The sequence below is a fragment of the Sinocyclocheilus grahami genome, unplaced genomic scaffold, assembly GCF_001515645.1.
Source record: "Sinocyclocheilus grahami isolate Dianchi unplaced genomic scaffold, SAMN03320097.WGS_v1.1 scaffold407.1, whole genome shotgun sequence".
Classification (NCBI taxonomy): Eukaryota; Metazoa; Chordata; class Actinopteri; order Cypriniformes; family Cyprinidae; genus Sinocyclocheilus; species Sinocyclocheilus grahami.
The window spans coordinates 783222-801833 of record NW_015505586.1 but is presented as its reverse complement, the minus strand read 5'-3'; the positions used below and the strand labels follow the sequence as shown (position 1 = coordinate 801833).

Here is an 18612-nt window from a genome sequence, read left to right as displayed (position 1 = left end):
AATTTTCATTTGATTAAAGATAAATTCATGTTTTATGCCTTCATTTATTTACCAGATAAATTTAAATACACACAGTATTTAAAAAAATAAAATAAATAAATAAAATAATAATACATTTTATTTTTTATTTTTATAAATAAATTTGTATTTAAGTTTTTTATATATATATATATATATATATATATATATATAAAATCAGTTAGAATTTAATTAAACCATTAAAATGGAATCCAGAAAATTAAAATGGAATTTAAATCACAGAATTTGGTAAAAATATAAAAGAATTTGTGAAAAAAATAGGGCCCTAAAATGTAATTTTTAAAAAAACTTTTAATACATTGTTGTTAAATTGTGTAAGTTTCATAATTTCAATTAATTATACATGCTTTTTGATTAATACAATTTTTTTTAACAAAAAAAAATTAAACGGAAAACAAAAATGGAATCCAGAAAAATTTAAATGGAAAAAATGGAATTTTGAAAAAAATAAAATGGAATTTGGGAAAAAATAAAACGGATTTCATAGAGCCCTAATTATTGTAACACCCCTTCGTGAAGCATATTACAGGGAGGCTTCTCATCAGAAGCCTCTTTTTGTAAGCATGGTACATGATAAAAAAAGACATTTAATTTTGAGTTCTACAGAAGGTGACAAGGCAAGAATTTGGTTGACCGAGAAGGGGATTTCCATACAATGCACTTCCTCATTCACTTGCCTGAATGGATGTACGTTTTGCATTTCAAATGGGCCCTGAGGCTATGCAGAAAGTCAGAGCCCTCAGTCATCCAACAAGGCCCATGTTCTTCACCTTTTCTGAAAACCTATACGAACCAGATTCCCTGCATTACACAAAAACAAAAGACAAGCAAGGTGGTGACAAACAAAGTGGTTTATTCACAGTGCTATTCCCCCACTGGCATTCAGAGCAGCAGGCAATCTATACTAAGAAAATAGGGCAAGAAGGCAAGAAATCAAAGTGACAGTGACAGCTTGAAAGCAGAAGAACAGGCTCAAGTCGAGTGTGAATGACTGAGTGAACAATGAGCTTCTAAATACTCCTGAAAGTGGATGTCAGTGGAGATCTTGTGGCCCAGGGCTGATGAGACGCTACACGTGACCGGCCCACTCCTGTAGTAACAACCACAAACAAAGGGCAAAACAAATGGTCTACTACTGACTTTGCATATTAATTTGAATACTCGAAATTGCAAGGATGCTTCGTCTGAGAGGCCGAACGCTGACCGAGGGAGACACTGGTTGCCAGAGGAACAAGATTGTTGCTACACTGAAAAAGGACCTAGTAATCAAGAGCACTGATGGGGGGGGGAGAAAAAGACTGAACGCTTAAAATAACTGCTCGGATTTAGAGACTTGGAGTAAAGTGTAAGGGGCTTTGTGAAGGCTGTATTAAACCATACAACACCCACTCACTCAGCTCATAACCTGATGCTAACAGCAGGGCGAAGTTGAGCGAGTCCAAAAGGGCATGTTTTTAGAGATCCAAACAGCTCTCATCGGGCAGAACAGAGTTCGTCAACTCCTAAAACCAACAAAAATTTGTCGTAAGGATCATCAATGACTTCACAATTCCAATTTCAAATGCTCTTTATAATAGTTTCAAAACAGCTTTACAGAAAAACATTAATTTTACATTTACAGTATATTTTTTGTATTTTAAATCTATAATTTTACATTTATCATTTAATATGTATTTTAAAACTACTAAAGCCACTTCATTATTAATTTTTTTTTTATATATATTTACAAATTATTTGCATATTACAAATATTTTTTTCATCAAATGTTAGGATTTCTTTACAAAGACAATAGCTGGAAGATATACAGTTATTATATTATATAATAATAACATAATATAATAGAAATAATCTGTTTTCTGAGTTGCACTGACATTTAATAATATAAAATAATAATATAACTATCACAAAAAATATAATATAATTTCACACTAATGGTGTAAAATGATGGCACAGCATTACCGTTTTTTTTTTTATTTTTTACAAATTTTTCACTCTCACTGATACTATCAAAACTATCATGAGTCATTCATAAAAGTTCCATAAAGCTGACATGTTTAAATTGACAGGTGCAAAATTCGCAACAAAATTTACCAGTGCCCAACAAGAAGGTCACACACTTCTTTTACATAGAGAAAATTGTATCAAAAGATCATTGGACATGTGTAGAAACATGTCCAATAATGGTTCCTGCATCTCTGAACAGTTATAAATGATGTGGGCAGCACTCACTGTGCCGGTTCTGTGCTTTTCAATAGAGAAACGCTCAAGCTTAAAGCCAAATAAAACAAGCTATCTGGCTACAGTTGCACTGTAGTTATGCAAGGCAGAGCAGAGTTCCCACAAATCAAAACATAACCCACATTATTTCGACATCAAGCCTACATTTACACAGCTAAATTAAATGAACAATTTTGTCTGGCACAGAACATCATTTTGATCTGATTTAGATTGAGATGAAATACATCAAGTAATATCAACATCATCAGCCTTACATTAGGACTTCAGCTGCTGCTTCTGCACGTTCTGCGCATTACCAGATAATAAACCTGAATAAAAGGCTTAACCACCATCATTCATTCATCACATTTTATACTGGTAGTAGTCGCCACGGAGTACAGCAGATCCCACAATGCCTTGACTCCCAAGTCTTTTATTCTCCATCATGTGCAGAATACAGGGTGGCACCAGGAGGATATTAATAGCACCACGACACACTGAAGTGAAGACTGGTAGTGAGAGAAGTCTGAGCAGCGGTGCAGCAGTAGACACTCTGTACTGTGGCCTGGCCTATATTAACATGGCCTCACTGACAGAGTGACGGAAAAAGGACAGACGCAGAAAAAAGAAAGTAACTAAACTACATCTGGGGATTCTGCATGTCGCAAGCTCAAATGATGTGTGAGATGAGTTTTCACTGATGGCTTTCGGCAAGTGATGACAATGCTGATGGCTTTTTGTTTTTCTTTTGCTTTTTGACCTAAATTATATAAAGATGTGTTCCCAAACGCTCGCTGAAGACAAGCCTGTTCTTGCTCTGAACTGCAAGTGAAAATGCAAACTGGTCTGAGCTTGCTTGGCTCAAGCCCAGTTCTCAGACCGAGTCTGCAGAGACATGTGAGATTACAGAGGGATGTGAGAGAGGTGAATGTTTAAGGAAAAGCTGAGGGAGAGAAAACAACAGGAAGCCACTGTGCTGTTGTCTGCACAAAGAGAATGTGACTTGTGATGAAAGCTTGCTGTCAGTGAGGCTGGGAACTTGTTTATGAACATTACTGAGATAACAGTCATCATTACATTCATTAATCATCATTACACACATTATTACACTTCAAAGACAACACGAAAGCAAACTTTATGACTATTTACTTTCTTAATGTCCCTTGTAGTACATGATTAATCAGGTCCCACAGGTGGGGAAAATGTTATTCGCCTGTATTACTATTCTCCTTCAAATATTTGAATCTGATTAGTCAGTCGTGACGTTTTGCAGTTAAATATTTGTGTATAATGACTTTCTATTCATTGTCCCATAGCTGATAACTTGTATAGCTGTGTTAGTTTCATTCTCTTGTATTGCTAGTTCTCTACACACATCCTTTCCTCTCCCATAAAATAATTTAAACTCAAATCAATCTTGTATTCATTTACTAATCTATTTTTGTAGTTATGTAATAAGCAGTAGAAATGTACAGTCAGCCAATCATTAACACAAAATAAACCCTGACAGTGTGCATTATCCCATACATGTATCAGCATATCCATATTGATCCAATCAAAAGTCTTGTTCTACACTATTTCCCTCTGAATATTCTCGAAAGGTAAAGGAGCTGTGAATGCCGTTTCATGTTGTCTTTAAGGACACTTATGGGAAATATGAAACCTGCTTTTCAACTTGGTCTGCAAGATCAACCACGAACGCCTGGACTTTGAAGCCACTGTTAAAGGCATAGTTCACCCAAAAATTGATTGACGAACTCGAAGAGCTTTTTTGACCCTGCATAGACAGCAATGCAACTACCACATTTAAGGCTCAGAAACGCAAGGACAACTTTAAAATAGTCCAGGTGACATCAGTGGTTCAAATGTAATTTAAGCAAAAACAATTCTACTCTTCCATGTCGTCTCCGCCACGCATTCAGAGAAGAATTGTTGAATAAAGTCGTTATTTTTGTTTTCTTCGTGCAGAAAATGTACAGTTGAACCACTGATGTCACATGGACTATTTTAACGATATCCGTACTACCTTTCTGGGCCTTGAACGTGGTAGTTGCGTTGCTGTCTATGCAGGGTCAGAAAGCTCTCGGATTTCATCATAAATATCTTAATTTGTGTTGCGAAGATGAACAAAGGCCTTACAGGTTTGGAACGACATGAGTGAGTAATTCAAAAGGGTCTGGCTGCAGCCTTGCGCTTGCACTCTCAGACTTGCATTCTCAGACTTGCACTCTCAGACACTTGCACTTCCGCTAGCGACGTCACTTGCAGTCTTTATTTTGTTCTATTTATTTATTCTTTTTGTTTGAATCTCTCAACATTTTACAACAGTAGCCAGGTGGTGAAGACAAGTCAAAAGAAACTAAATTACGAATTGACTTGCAATCGCCACTTGCACTCTCCGATACCTGCGACGTCACTTGCAATCGACACAAATTGTGCATGTTGCCAATGGAGACAAGAAGCTGTGGTGGTGATTAAACGATTAAAACTAATTTTGTACCGTAACGTCCAGGGTCCTGCAAGCCATCTGTAGGAGAAAAAGACAAGACCCGCAAATCCGTGGCCACAGAACAGCAGAATATGAACGCAATGCGCAAAGTCTCTCGCTAAGCCTTTTCCTCCTGTAGAAAAACATAAACACTTAACATGGCTTAATGTATTAAGATGCTATTAAAATATCAAATTCAATATACAGTTTATTAATATAATGAACATGTATATAGTATTTTCCTCCCACACCGCAAAACGTGGCATAATGTGGCATAATGGACTAAGATGATAAAGACCAAACTCAATGCTCTTCATTATTCAAATATAGCCTACTACGCGATATTACTCTGTTCCAGAGCATATGCATGACTGCCAGCCTTGAGTTGCAGTCTTACTTGCCCTGGGCAAGAGTGAGCGCACCTCCGTTCTCCCCAATCAGCACTGCTCTAGCCAACCAGCATTAAAAAACCCACCATTAAAAAAAAAAGTAAAGCGGGACGGGAGAGAGACAGAGTGGGATTATGGTGTCCACTGGGTCAGATCGATAGTTAGGCAAATTAAAACTAAAGAAAATCGTATGCAACTTAAGCTTCGAAATGACAGACAACGAACAAAAAATTAAATTTGCAAGAGCTGCATCACAGCGCATATCAAGAGCTCCCTTATCGGTTCCGTTTTCAGTACTGGAGAATAAAAGATACATTCTTAGATGTTTTTGTTAGTACGTGAACGTTAACTTACACAATTTATCTCCCCAACAGATTAATTTGAAATATTATAGTTTATAATACATGTTGGCTGTTCCCAATTCAGAAGAGCGCACACACAGCCTGTGTCTGTGAATGCTTCTCATACTCGCTCCTCTCTGCCCCACGCGGCGCGAATCCCGCATCACGGATGCCGCACTCACGCAGCCTGTCTCGTAATTCTCGTTTATACTCGCACCCAGCTCCGCACCGCAAGTCTTGACGAGCGCATCTGGCAGTATGGATGAGGCTTGATGCATGCGCGCAACCTGTGTCGACTCGCGCCTGGCTCCGCGTTTAAAATGAATGTAAATTCAGTCTAATTGCTTGCTAATTTCACTTGGATGAAATGAAACAATCAGCACATTTTCCACTTGCTCTTAAAATCCCAAATATTTAAATGAATAAATCAGCCTATGTAACATATGTAATACTTTAATAATTGACTTAAGAAATACAGTTCTTTATTTATAAAAAATAAACAAATATTTTCTGTGAAATTAAGTTAATTCTGTAGAAGTAGTTATACCATTATAATCTTGCCTGCTGAAAAAAAAAAACAATAGAACCCCTCCCAAAACACAATAACAAATTTAATGGATTTCAGGGTTATAATGGGAATTTGTTTGGTTTTAATGTAAACTATAATGGTGTCTATTTGATGGATTCTATTGGTGGGATGTAATCTGGCAGATGGCAACGAATAGAACAACAGTAATTCCTATTGGAATAATGCCCAAAACAAAAAGGAATTTTGTAATGGTTTAATGGAAACTATAAGAATTTCTGTGATGGTTTCTATTGTTTTTTTCAGCAGGGTAATGATACCCATATTGTGCTGCACATTATTGACAACATTGAGCTGAAGCTTGTCTTTGCTAATTTAAAATCGCAAATCAAATCGCAATATCTGTCAAAAAAATAAATAAAAATCGCAATTTGATATTTTCCCCCAAATTGCACAAGCCCTAATTTGCGGGTCTTGTCTTTTTCTTGCAGGACCCTGTACGTTATAGTATAAAATTAGTTTTAATCGTTTAATCACCACCACAGCGTCTTGTCTCCATTGGCAACATGCAAGATTTGTGTCGATTGCAAGTGACGTCGCAGGTATCGGAGAGTGCAAGTGGCGTTTGCAAGTGACTTTGTAAGTTAGTTTCTTTTTTCTTGTCTTCACCACCTGGCTACTGTTGTAAAATGTTGAGAGATTCAAACAAAAAGTAATCAATAAATAGAACAAAATAAAAAATAAAAAAGACTGCAAGTGACGTTGCTAGCGGAAGTGCAAGTGTCTGAGAATGCAAGTCTGAGAGTGCAAGCGCAAGGCTGCAGCCAGACCCTTCTCAAGTAATTAGGGGCTTTTGCACCACCTAGTTCTAGGAACTAGCCAGCAGGGTCGTTCCAAGAGAACCAATTTCTCCCTTGGGCCGTTTTCCTGGTTGCATTTGCACCGGCAACAGGAACTCTGAAGCAGCAAATATTCGTGGAGTAAATATATTTACACTGCTTTTTTTAAATGTGTTTCATATGCGTTTGGCTAATCAGCATACACTTACGTCGCTGACAGTTCTTATAGAACTTTTTTAGACCTTACTCTGAAGTAGGAGCTAATTTAGCTCCCCAAACAGAGTTCCTAGAATTAAATACGTTCCTAGTAGCTGAACACGCCAAAAAGTGGGTATTTTCACCAATAGTCCTCCTGAGAAAGCCCCTATTAATGACAGCATTTTCATTTTTGGGTGAACTATCCCTTTAACCTTTTTAACAAAATTACAGACAAATATTTCTTGATGAAGCATTTTAAAACAATAATATTGACAAGACAAAACATGATATTAAACTACTTCAATCATAAAGTTAATGAACATATGATGAGGAAAAAAACTATGCTGTATGCTATACTATGATGGCATAAATTTATAAATACTTCATTAAAAAATCCAATTGCAGTATATTGGGAACTGACCCACTTGAGCTAAAATGGCTGAACACTGGTAAACTAAACCGCTCTGCCAGCTGGTTATTTAACTCGTTCAAAACCATTTTAATATACATGAGATTAAACCGACAGTAAAGTGAATGCACAAGTTAATTTGAATAAAATAACATCCCAACAAAAATATTCACTTTGTAACTGTGTAAGAATTATCATTGTTTAAAGCCACAGAAGGTTTTAAGAAAATGTGTCTTAAAGACAACATCTCAAATCCTCACATCTAAAAGAAAATATATAAGCACACTACAAAATTACTACTTTAAAATCTATAGTGCAAAAGACTGCATGCAAGCAATAGAGAACTCTCTCCAGCCAACATGTCGGAGGGACAATAGCACCATGGCTTTCATTTAGGTACTATCATGTCTCCTCCTTTGCACGGTGCGTCTTTGGATAAACTAATCAGTTTGACTGCACTGTGGCTTTCATCCCAGAGAGAGAAAAAGAGGGGGAGGGGCAGAGAAAGGAGTGATGGGAAAGAGAGAGTCGTTCTAGCTACCGTTTAACATCGGCTATTTGCATCTAAATGCTGACATGTCGAAAAAAATCTGCATCTCAGCTCTTGTGGCTCTGATGCCATTATCTTTTACTATACATTTAGCATCACTGACTGTAATTACCATTCAATTAATTAAAGCAAATTGTGTTTGAAGGGACAGAGAAAAAGCTAGCTCTGTCGAAGAGCGTAACAGCAAAAGGAAACTAATGTGCCCTACGGCGCACCCAGGTTGCTGAGGCGGCAAACGGTTTGAGCTATAGGGCCACGGCTCCACTCACAGGCACCGGTGAGCTGAGTAAAGATTCAGTTCTCTCCCTGCAGTGGACTGATGGGAAAGCTCCAGCGTGGGCTCACCCGGTTCTCATCAGAGCCCGTTATTTAACCGGGAACTCCGAGTGTGTGTGTGCATCAAGGCCGGGTAATGGGTCCTTTTGTTTTTGCTGGTATAAGTGGAAAGTGTCTCTTTTTTGCCTGCAGAAGCAAAAGTACCAAAAAACACTAAGTCACACTTTCGGTTTCCCTGTCACACACTTACACTTTTCATTATTCTCTTCACACAGCAGCGCGAGCGCTCTTGGGGTATTGCCAGTAGCTAGGGCACAACACAGGGAATCTCAGGATGAGGCTTTATAAATATATGGATGACAGGAATGCATTTCAAGTCCACAAGCCTGGGTGACGATATGCAGCTGGGAAGGGAGGAACGCTGTGAGGAGAATTTTAAAAACGAGCCATGTAAATTATTTAAAATGACAAACTGAGAATTCACCCTTGCTTTTAGAGATAGACCCGGACGCTCCATCTCCAACGCCCTCGCTGTGGCAATCAGCCTCTGAAAGCCTGTCTATTACACATGGAAGGTAACAGAGGGCTACAACAGGTAGATCTGCACATGCACTTCCATTGCCTTGTCTGCTTTCTGCACAGTTTTCTCACCCCCATCCTGACTCTGATGGGATGTAGGGTTCAGCCTTGTGCGGCTGGCTGCGTTTTCATTATGGGGAGCCGAAGTGCAATGAGAGAGAGAGAGAGAGAGAGAGAGAGAGCGAGAGAAAGAGGGCGAGGGAAAGAAGTAGTAGTCAGCATAAGCATTTCTGTCTGCCAGCCAGTTCGGGAGGGACAAGACAAATGGCAGCAAAACGGAGCAGGACTCTAATCAATATGTGGCTCTCCTGATGAAACAAGGCCAATAAATCACTGGCCCAGGCAGGCCAATGTGGGCCCCTCAGCCTCCGCCACTCACCCCGAAAAGCCCATCACACCATCAACATGGTTATCATCGGTATAACTACCCCTGCAACAGGTGGTCAATGACGATTAGGGGCTGTTTGTGATGGTCAGGTGGTTGAACTGAGATGGAGCTTAAAATTCCAGCTGAGGAGCATTTCTAGGCGGTCAAAACAAATGGAGGCAGAACTTCCTCCTGTAATGCTATAAGATGGTGAGGGTACATGGTCACTGGTCTAACACAAACAGCAGCTTACACAAAATACCAGGGGCAAGGCTAGTGTTAATCTGTTTTGAATAGATGGTGAATTGCATTTTCAAAGCATGAGCTGTGCTGTAAAAGAATAATAACCCAAATAATTGTTCGTAATTGTTAAGCACTTCCCATTATAATATACAGAAAGGCTGGACTTAACAGAGTTTGATGCATAGCTTCACTGGTTAACAGTTGTCGCTAAAATTTTAGTAGTTCGTGCTAATTCCAGGAAAAATCAGCTCTCAAAACCAATGTGCTATTGAATAATTACTTTAAAATGAATATTTTAATACAAATATTATCACATTTAAAATAAAGGCATGAGTATTACTCATAATGTCAAGTAACACTCAGTGTAAGTATAAAGTATTCCACTTAACGTTCAGAATTTGGAGTGAAAAAGTAATTAGATATAAAATACAAATGCTTAAATAATTAGCATTTACTGCATGATTATTAAATGCAATTAACTAGATCTACTGACTCAGTGCTGTCTGCGGTTGGACTGAAAAGCGGACTTGTTACAATAAATTAGCCATTTCTCTTTTTTTAGGCCAAGGTTTGTTTCACAATCCTGTGTGATTTGTGGCAAGAAAGCTGCATATATTCTTTTAGGTGCACATATTGACAGTTCACAGCATTCGCACTGAGCACGTAAACGGAGCTTCACAGCAGAAATCGTTTCAGAACTGAGTGTAATTCTGCAGCATGTAATATTCTGCAATATGCTTCTATGAAGTACGTAAAACATGAAAAAGGAGTTAACTACTTATGTACGCTACTATTCAGAAGTTTTAGGTATGTAAGACGTAATGATTTTTAAAGTCACTTAGGCTATGTTCAGACTGCAGGAAATTGTGACTCAGTGTAAACACTTACTCTAGATGAAGATGTGTAAAACAGAATCTAAAGAGCATATTAAAGTTATCTTGAAGAGCTGTAATGATCCCACTTCCTAGCTAGCATGGTAGTTACTTTTCAAATTACATAGTGTCTTAAGCTATATTTGAAACTGCAAGACCTTATGCACAGATTCAAAGGCAACACATATTATCTGATTTCCACCTGTTTACATTCACTTGAGACACAATCTACTGGGTTTACATTTACACCTCGTAAAGATGGGCATTTGACAGATCACACGCACACAGCCGCAGTGCCTGCCTGGGGAGTGAGCACTCCTCACAGAGCGCATGCACACACACACGCATGAGTGTTGGGTGAGCTGTCTGACAGTGGCTGCTTTCCAACAAACCTGCACACCGAGTTCCCTGAGGCCGGCGGCTTCTGTTTATGATGCTCTCGTGCACCACCCGGACACCCAAAAACATCCTTTATAGGCAGACGGCCGACTGATTAGCAGCTAGGACACACCATAGTGGAGAAAGCGGAGTGGAGAAGGACGGAGTGGCCCTTGCGTGACAGTACGCCTGACTACTCGGACAAAGCAGGGACAAGACAGCCAATCACGAGGCGTACTGAAAGCCCTTTTTAGGCTCAAATCTCAGCACTGTTGAAAACAATAGCATAGAAACTCATGCAAATTATCTCAGCAGTTGCTTATAAGTGATGGGACGTCCTTAAAATTTGAGGTACTCTAAATTACCTGGTTTGTACACAGATGAAAAAGCTGGTGCATGATGCACATGCAAGCTTTCAATATGCCAGAATTCTGTGGGACTTGTGCCAGCAATAGTGCTGAGGGACACTGGTTAGTTTTAAATGATTTTCAGCATGAAATGAAAATTCACTATATATTTTGTAAATGACTATTATAGATCTTATTGGTAACATTATTTTTACAAAATGTCATAACTCAATCTTCCAATGAAAACATCTTCTTGGTGATGTATGCCAGTCTACTCCAATCATTTAGTCTGCTTTAACTCCGCCCCTTTCTTAAACGCTTACATTCATTTGAGTGCAAAATCCACATCTCAAAATCAAATGGATATTTTTCAATTCCTCAACCAATTTTTTTTTTGATATCCAGTTTCACTCAGATGTATGTCACAATAGGGAATAAAAGATCTGTCACTCCGTTGGAAAACAGCAGTACAATACAATTAGAAAAAAGATGCAGCTTGATGGGAAGTGTAGCCTGATGGCTCACCAGAGTTTGAATCCGGGATCCGGTTATTTCCTAATTTCCCTGTAGCACATATTCTCCCACCCACCCTTTCATGTCGTTTCCTGTTGTTGCCACTGCAAAAAATCCCAATAAAATGAAAAAGATGGTAGAAAGAAAAGACAAACATCCCACGGATGTTTCACAATATCGCAAAATGTATTAAAAAATTATTACAGATGGTGAAAAACTACAGAGAGGAGAGAAAAAGGACCCTCGCACATCAAACATTTGCAGTGTTCTTTGGGTAAGCTACGGTTAATAACATCTGCACAGCTCCATCTTCAGATCTCCTCAGGGGTTTGCTTCAAAGAGGCAAAGTCTTTCCTTTAACTGGTGAAGAGGAAGGACCTGCGATAAATGCTCAGAGAGAAGTGACAGCACAACATAGAGAAATTCAGTCAGACAGGGCCTGACGTACAGTAGATGTGTCAACAGCTACTCTGAAGTCTAACTAAAACAAATAAACTGACTGTTCAGAGAACATCTGTAAATAAAATGGCTGCATGATTAATCATACTTCAATGATCACAATTTCTGCTTCTTATGATTAGGCAATATTGACCCACACTGGTTATTTATCTTGAAAATGTATACTCTAAATAACCGGAATGATCAATTTAACCATTACTGTGCAGCTCTTAAATAGTCAAGGCATTACTCAACACATGAGAAAAGCAACCGTTTGAACCAACTCTTGCATTTCCCTAAACTAACTCAGCACTCACCCGCAGAAGAGAAGCAGGCTTTTCCGGAAAACTAGGCCTTTCATATCTGTCCATATTGTTTTCCCATCTTTACGAAAGAGATTCAAACCTGAATGCTATCACATTTCCTCCAGACCACCAGTCAAGACACAACAGGTCACTATCTTCAAGGACTGAGAGAACATCAAAGGCACCAAGATTTAGCATTCCTGTCAGAGAACAAATCAAAGGTGCATTGCTGTAGCAGCTAACACAATTTTTAATTACTTTTCCAAGTATACCGATCTAGCAGCACATCAAAACAGAAGATTCCTGCTCGTACAGTTTACACAGACCTTGAATTTCCAGTAAACAGTTGTCCATGTTATCTGAGAAGAATGACTTGAGATGCTGTAATAACAATACTGTCTGCATCAGTGACAACAGGTATGGCGACCACGCAAACGTTATTTATGATTCATACAAAAAGATAGCAAAGCCCATAGCAGCGCAAGAGAATATGCTGACTTGAGTAACATTACAAGACCTTGCGGGAATATCAGAGCATGGTATCATTATATTGGTCTATTACTGCTGGTATCTATAGCGCACACACTGCCAGCAGCACGATTTAACCTAATGGCACCAACAGGTTATGGGAGAATTACACTATAAAAAGAGACAAGGTAGTAAAGTGGCTCAGCATAAAAAAGGAACCTACTGTATGTGACCGACCAGACCGGTAGAGATGTGGACATTTTTTTAAATCGCCTAGCCGACTTAATGGTCTCAAGGTAGCCATGAATAATTAGGCTGGTTTTGGGTTCGGCTAAATCAGAAATCAGCTAACAAAACACAATCACGTACATCTGAGTGTAATGGATTATCAAAAAAACATATACTGTATAGTAGGGCTGGGCAAAAAATTTTTTAGATTTTTCGATTAATCGGTTTTTTTAAAATGACGTCGATTCGATATCGATTCTTAAAAGCCACGAATCGATCTTTTCCGGTATTTATTTCAGCACACATTTAAAAAAAGATCTGATTAACGTGAATCTTATTATTAGTCTTCTCCACTAGATGTCACCCTTATTTACCTTGCACGATGTTACAGCAGAAAGCCTGCCATTCATTCACCACTTATCATGGCCATACGCGTGATTCGCAATGCTCAGGTGAAATGCTATAGTAATACTATAAATCTACGGAAGCATTTGATATCACGCATAAGGCGCCATGATTTCCACAATGAATGAATGGCGGATGGCGTGGCACACTGTTTTGTTTACTACACACATACTAAAGCACGGATGACACTCGCGTGTTTTAAGTTCTTGTAAAGTAGTGTGTCAATTTTACGTTTCATTTGAGAAAACTACCGTCATATCACATACACAGCAGCTGCAAGTTCTTCACGGCAACCCGTCAAAAGAAAAGTTTAGTTTAATGTTAACTCAATGCTACTACTGCTAATAAATATTAATAAATCTTTATTTTTATAGGAATAATCACATCTGTTTTCTTTTTCATTTTAACAGTAAACCTCTGTTGTGCAGCACTTTGTTTGCCAAAAAATAAAAGGGTTTAATTTTCATTTGATTAGGATAAAGTATTAGCCCTACTGTATAGGACGGAGGCTTGGCTCTATCCATCAGTTGTTGATGTGGGCGATGCAGTCAAGAATGAAGGCAGATGAATGTTAGCTTGCAGTGACGGGTTTAAGCAGACTAAAAGGACTGGAGAAGTCCAGCATACATCAGTTATCCAGTTCTGACATTTTTATTAAAAAATTACGATGTAAAAAAAAATTTAATTAAACAATATCAGATGAATTTTTCACAATAAGATACATAACATGCATTTGGAAAATAAAGTGAATTTTCATTTCATGCTGACTTTAAGTGGCCATTCACAATTGAATGCATTTGCATTACAGACATGAATGAGGGGGACAACCTTTTATTAAACCAGACATAGCAATGCTCAACTGCGAGAATCTGCAAAAGATGCATGGCACGAACACAACAAACACATAAGTCTAGCACGATTACATAGAAAATCTTCTGTGTGAAGTGCCTAAAACGGGATGAATTTAAAGACATAGAGAGGGTTTGCTGGATCAAGAGGTTGGTTGGTGTATAGCTACTTGATTAGTTGCAATCGTGATCTAGGAAGCCGCCTTTTATGCAAACTACTAATAATTTCAGGTACATAAACCTTGTGAGGGGAATAGACCAAGGTCTGGTTTATGCAAATAGTACAAGACTACGCAAGTGAGGATGTGGTTTGCTCACACTGACCCAGAAATAACAAATGGTAAGAATAATATAATATTAAGCAAACTGAGAGGTTTCATTTCATACAATCAACACATTACAAGACAATCTGACACAGCCATATTAAAGGCACAGTGGTGTAATGATTTAATCTCCCTCATGTTGTTCCAAACCTGAATTGAATTTCTCTCTACCATGTAAACTTTCACTGCTCCTTTTTTTTTCTTCGTACAATGATAGAATCAGTTATCATTCTCTACCTCCTTTTGTGTTCCATGGAAGAAGGGCAGTTATGCAGGTTCCAAATGACATGAGGGTGAGGAAACAAATGCTTATTTTGGGATGAACTTTAAGGATTTGGACAGCGTAGTGAATTCATTTGTAAGGGTGAATTACAACAATACTTGGAAGCACAAACAGGGAGAAATTTGATTACAAGTATTCCCACCACAGCCTAAAACAGCTAAGACTAAAAACAGGCTTCATCTTCAACCCAACATTAGATCTCAAGAGCTACTCCAGCACTGCCCGGATGTTCTGCAATTATGTGGTAAGAGCAGAATTGTGCCCAAATAAAGTTTGCATCTAAAAGGTTGCGACAGCAACGAAGGGCATTAGGAAATTAATTATTGGATTCAAGTACAACACTAAAAGGGCTTAGCTTGCAAGACTGAGCAGTATTATTTGATTAGCGCTATCAGGAATGCAGCTTAACTTTAAAAAATTGGCAGGACACATCTGAACGAGCTGCCTAAAACGATTATCTTCACCACAACAGAGGCGTCGCCAGTGTCTCAACCCCAGCCTGTCCTCCTAACACTAGCTAGCCAACTCAAACGCGTTTCAAACAACCGTCAACTTCACAAAAAATATTTTTTCACGGCTGCTAAAGCCCATACATTTTTTGAATCGTTAATGTGCGTGGCACGACTCGCTTAGCAACAGCTGGCCAGTGTTAACAGGAAGTTGACTGCATACCTCAACTAATTACAGCTTTGGTGGTGATAAACTCAAGAGCTTTCTGCAGGGTGGCTCCATAGTTTTTAAATAAACGCTCCACTTGTGCAGCATTTGCGATGTTTCGTCGACATGCGCCCTGTTGTCAGACTCAGGCTGATCATTACTGACACACTCGATTACATCTTCTTTAAAGTAACACGTAGAGTGCCATACATACCAATCGGTTGAGCCTCCTCCGTAACATCTTGAATTCTTCTGTCTTCTTTGGTATCTGAAGACACTGTCGAGCAGCTGTTCCTTTTGTTGCAGCCAACTACAGGCTAGTTGAGCTTGATGATGAGTAAGTTTGCATGTATTAATTATTATTTGGTTTATGCATAAACATGCCCAGTCACTAAACAGCAAGAAAAAAAACATTAACTATCCAATGACGTTTTCCTTTTACCATTGGGGTTCTGGAATGTTTCACTGGAGTTTGATTATGGTCTTCATTGCATTTTTGTTTCTGTTTTGTGTTTAATTTCTTTATGTATTTATTTACATTAAATGTAAGTTCATGCAGGCCTATTAATTCAGCTAATAACTGCATTTAAAATACTGTACATCTTGCTACATTTGTCAATAAAAAAACAAAATTGACAAAAAATAAATAAAAGTACCCAAATTACACAGTTTGCCATTTTTTAAATATAAAACCCTAATATAGGCTAGATATTTTAAGACCTGGCACATAGAGGGGTGAAAACAATATTAATAAATCATATATTTAAAAAAAACGGATATTAATGAAAAGAAACCATTATTTAAAGCAAACCATTCAAAGCATGTAAACCATATTTAAAATAACCATTTTGAAAGGTTTATATGGTTTATATTCTTTGAATGGTTTGCTTTGAATAATAATATATTTTTTAAAAATGATATTAAAAATAAACCATTATATATATATATATATATATATATATATAAATAACTTTAAAATAACTGTATAAAAGTATAGTTTATACAGTCTTTTGTGTGTTTATGAGAGCAAAAAGAGGCATTTACATCTGGCATTCCATCACTATCTCTTCCCATAGTAACACTGAGCTCTAGTCACTCCAACAAGTTGTTATTCTCCATGGACAGGACTTCCTAAAAGTTGCACGACTTCCTCAGACATCAGTTTTAGGGGAGCCCCCTCACTTTCGCTCCCTGTACGCATCCCTCATTCCCACACTGGGTCTTTGTCAGCAGTTCCTGTCCTGGGCGAGGCGTGGTGAGGCGTGGGTCTAGGGCAACCGTAGCTGCTTTCATAGACACCTGCAGATTGGACAAAGGGCCGAGGGTGCCAACACCAAAGACAGATTGATGCTTTGTGCACAGCAGAGGCAAGCGAGGGAGATGGAGAGCACAACTTGCTCGCACACGTGTGTGTGTGTGCGCGTTGGTGGAAGGGGTGGGATTAGGGGGTTTATTGGGAAGCGCGAGGGTGGGAAGGGGGCCGGGGGGAGTCGCAGAGGTTGTCACTCCAGTCTGTGTGAGTTCGGGCTTTAGAGGCCTCGGAGAGACGGACAGCTTTTGTGGGTTGCGTCGGTGCACAATAGTGGCACTTTAATGGGCGGTGAAGCTGGAGCAGGCTTTGGCCTGGGATTGAGGGGAGCTCGGTGGCTAGAGGGGGAAATCTAGGGCAGGGGGGCTGTTTTACTGCTTCTCTTAGAAGGGACTAATTCATGGGCATTGAGTCCGCAAACTCGTTATTCATTGAATGCGGCCAGTGCAGGAATGCAGTGGCATCAATTAGAATGTGTTAGCAGATAGCAAGGCGATGAAGAAAAAGCCTGCTCTCCCTTTTGCTCGCGGGACAACATAGGCCCACTATAGGAGGTGTCAGAACCACAAAGCCTTTTTGTGATTCTCTCTCCATTACATTACCAGTGCAATATGTAAGGTGGGGATTCTTTTGATTCAAATTAAGTGGAAAAAACACTAAATCCTATTTTTATTCAGCAAGGATAATGGTGTTATACTCTATAAAGGTCTTTAACTACTTATCTGTGGCTTAAAATCTCCCTGGATCCCTTTCTCTCGTTCGGTCTCTCGCTCTCTGCATTATATTTATTCAGTGGCAGTGGGTCAAAGACAGACTGTTAAACAGAGTTGCTTGTAGCATTAACTGCCGCATCACTCTTAATTGTATATCAGTGGGTCAACGGTTTGTTGTGCTGTCCCCCTTTTTTAAAAAGAGGGTATGAATTAAAACAGACTCTTGTAAGCCATTGTCGGTGGTGTGCTTGGGCCGCCACTTCAGATACTTTGGGTCTTTTGAACGACGAGACCCTCTCTAACTTGTGGCATCCGAAACAAAAGAGCGGAAAGGCTAGAGTATACTTTGATGGTGGAATGTCTGGGTGATATAATTCCATTTCGTTTTACGACTGAAGGGGAAACGTCTGCGCTTGAACTAATTGGGATGCCACGTCATCCGTGATGGCAAAATACAATCGCTTTTGATTCAAGTTTTAAGCGAAATCTAAATGAAACCAACTTGATGGATGGAAGCAGTTTTTACTTCTTTAACTGGCATTTAGGAACATACAGGGAAGTTTGGAGACGGCGGTTGCTGAATTAAAAGTGCTAGCAGGATGTTTAATGTTCAATGTGCTCAATTGCATCATCCATTTCCTCATCATTCCCCCAAACAGAATGATCCAGCTGGCACGTGTGCGCAAATGGATTTTGGGATTTTTTTTTCATTCTCCTCAGATTTAATATGAACCAACTAGGAAGAACCTCTCATAGCAAGGTGTTTGCTTGAATATGAGCAATTATGCTTCATTTGGAGCCAAATGAGGGGAATTTGCATCCACTGAAAGGAGCGCTAGTCTTAACTGTGCAGAAAGTGCAGTAAATTGGTGCAAACTGAGCAACATGCAGACATGCATCTTCAGTATAATTGTATAATTGTGGAATGACTTTAAATGCAGCCTTCCAATTAAACTTGCTTCTTCGGTGAGGCGAAAGGCAAAGGCACTGAGCCTTGATGGAAATCTGAGAATTGCCACATTGTAAAAATTGCTTCCTTCAAGGAGGATCATTTGCACCAAAAT

At 38.9% G+C, this 18612-nt stretch overlaps 1 protein-coding gene across 1 annotated transcript in view; it reads right to left on the bottom strand.

Annotated features, from left to right (window-relative positions):
- LOC107550734 (phospholipid-transporting ATPase 11C-like) overlaps positions 1–15868 on the bottom strand; it is a 41872-nt gene extending 26004 nt beyond the window's left edge. The window contains exon 1 of the mRNA XM_016232098.1: positions 15741–15868. Coding sequence (XP_016087584.1) covers positions 15741–15767 — 27 coding nt within the window. The 5' untranslated portion in view covers positions 15768–15868. The remainder of the gene's footprint in view (positions 1–15740) is intronic.
- Between the last annotated feature and the right edge of the window lie 2744 nt (positions 15869–18612).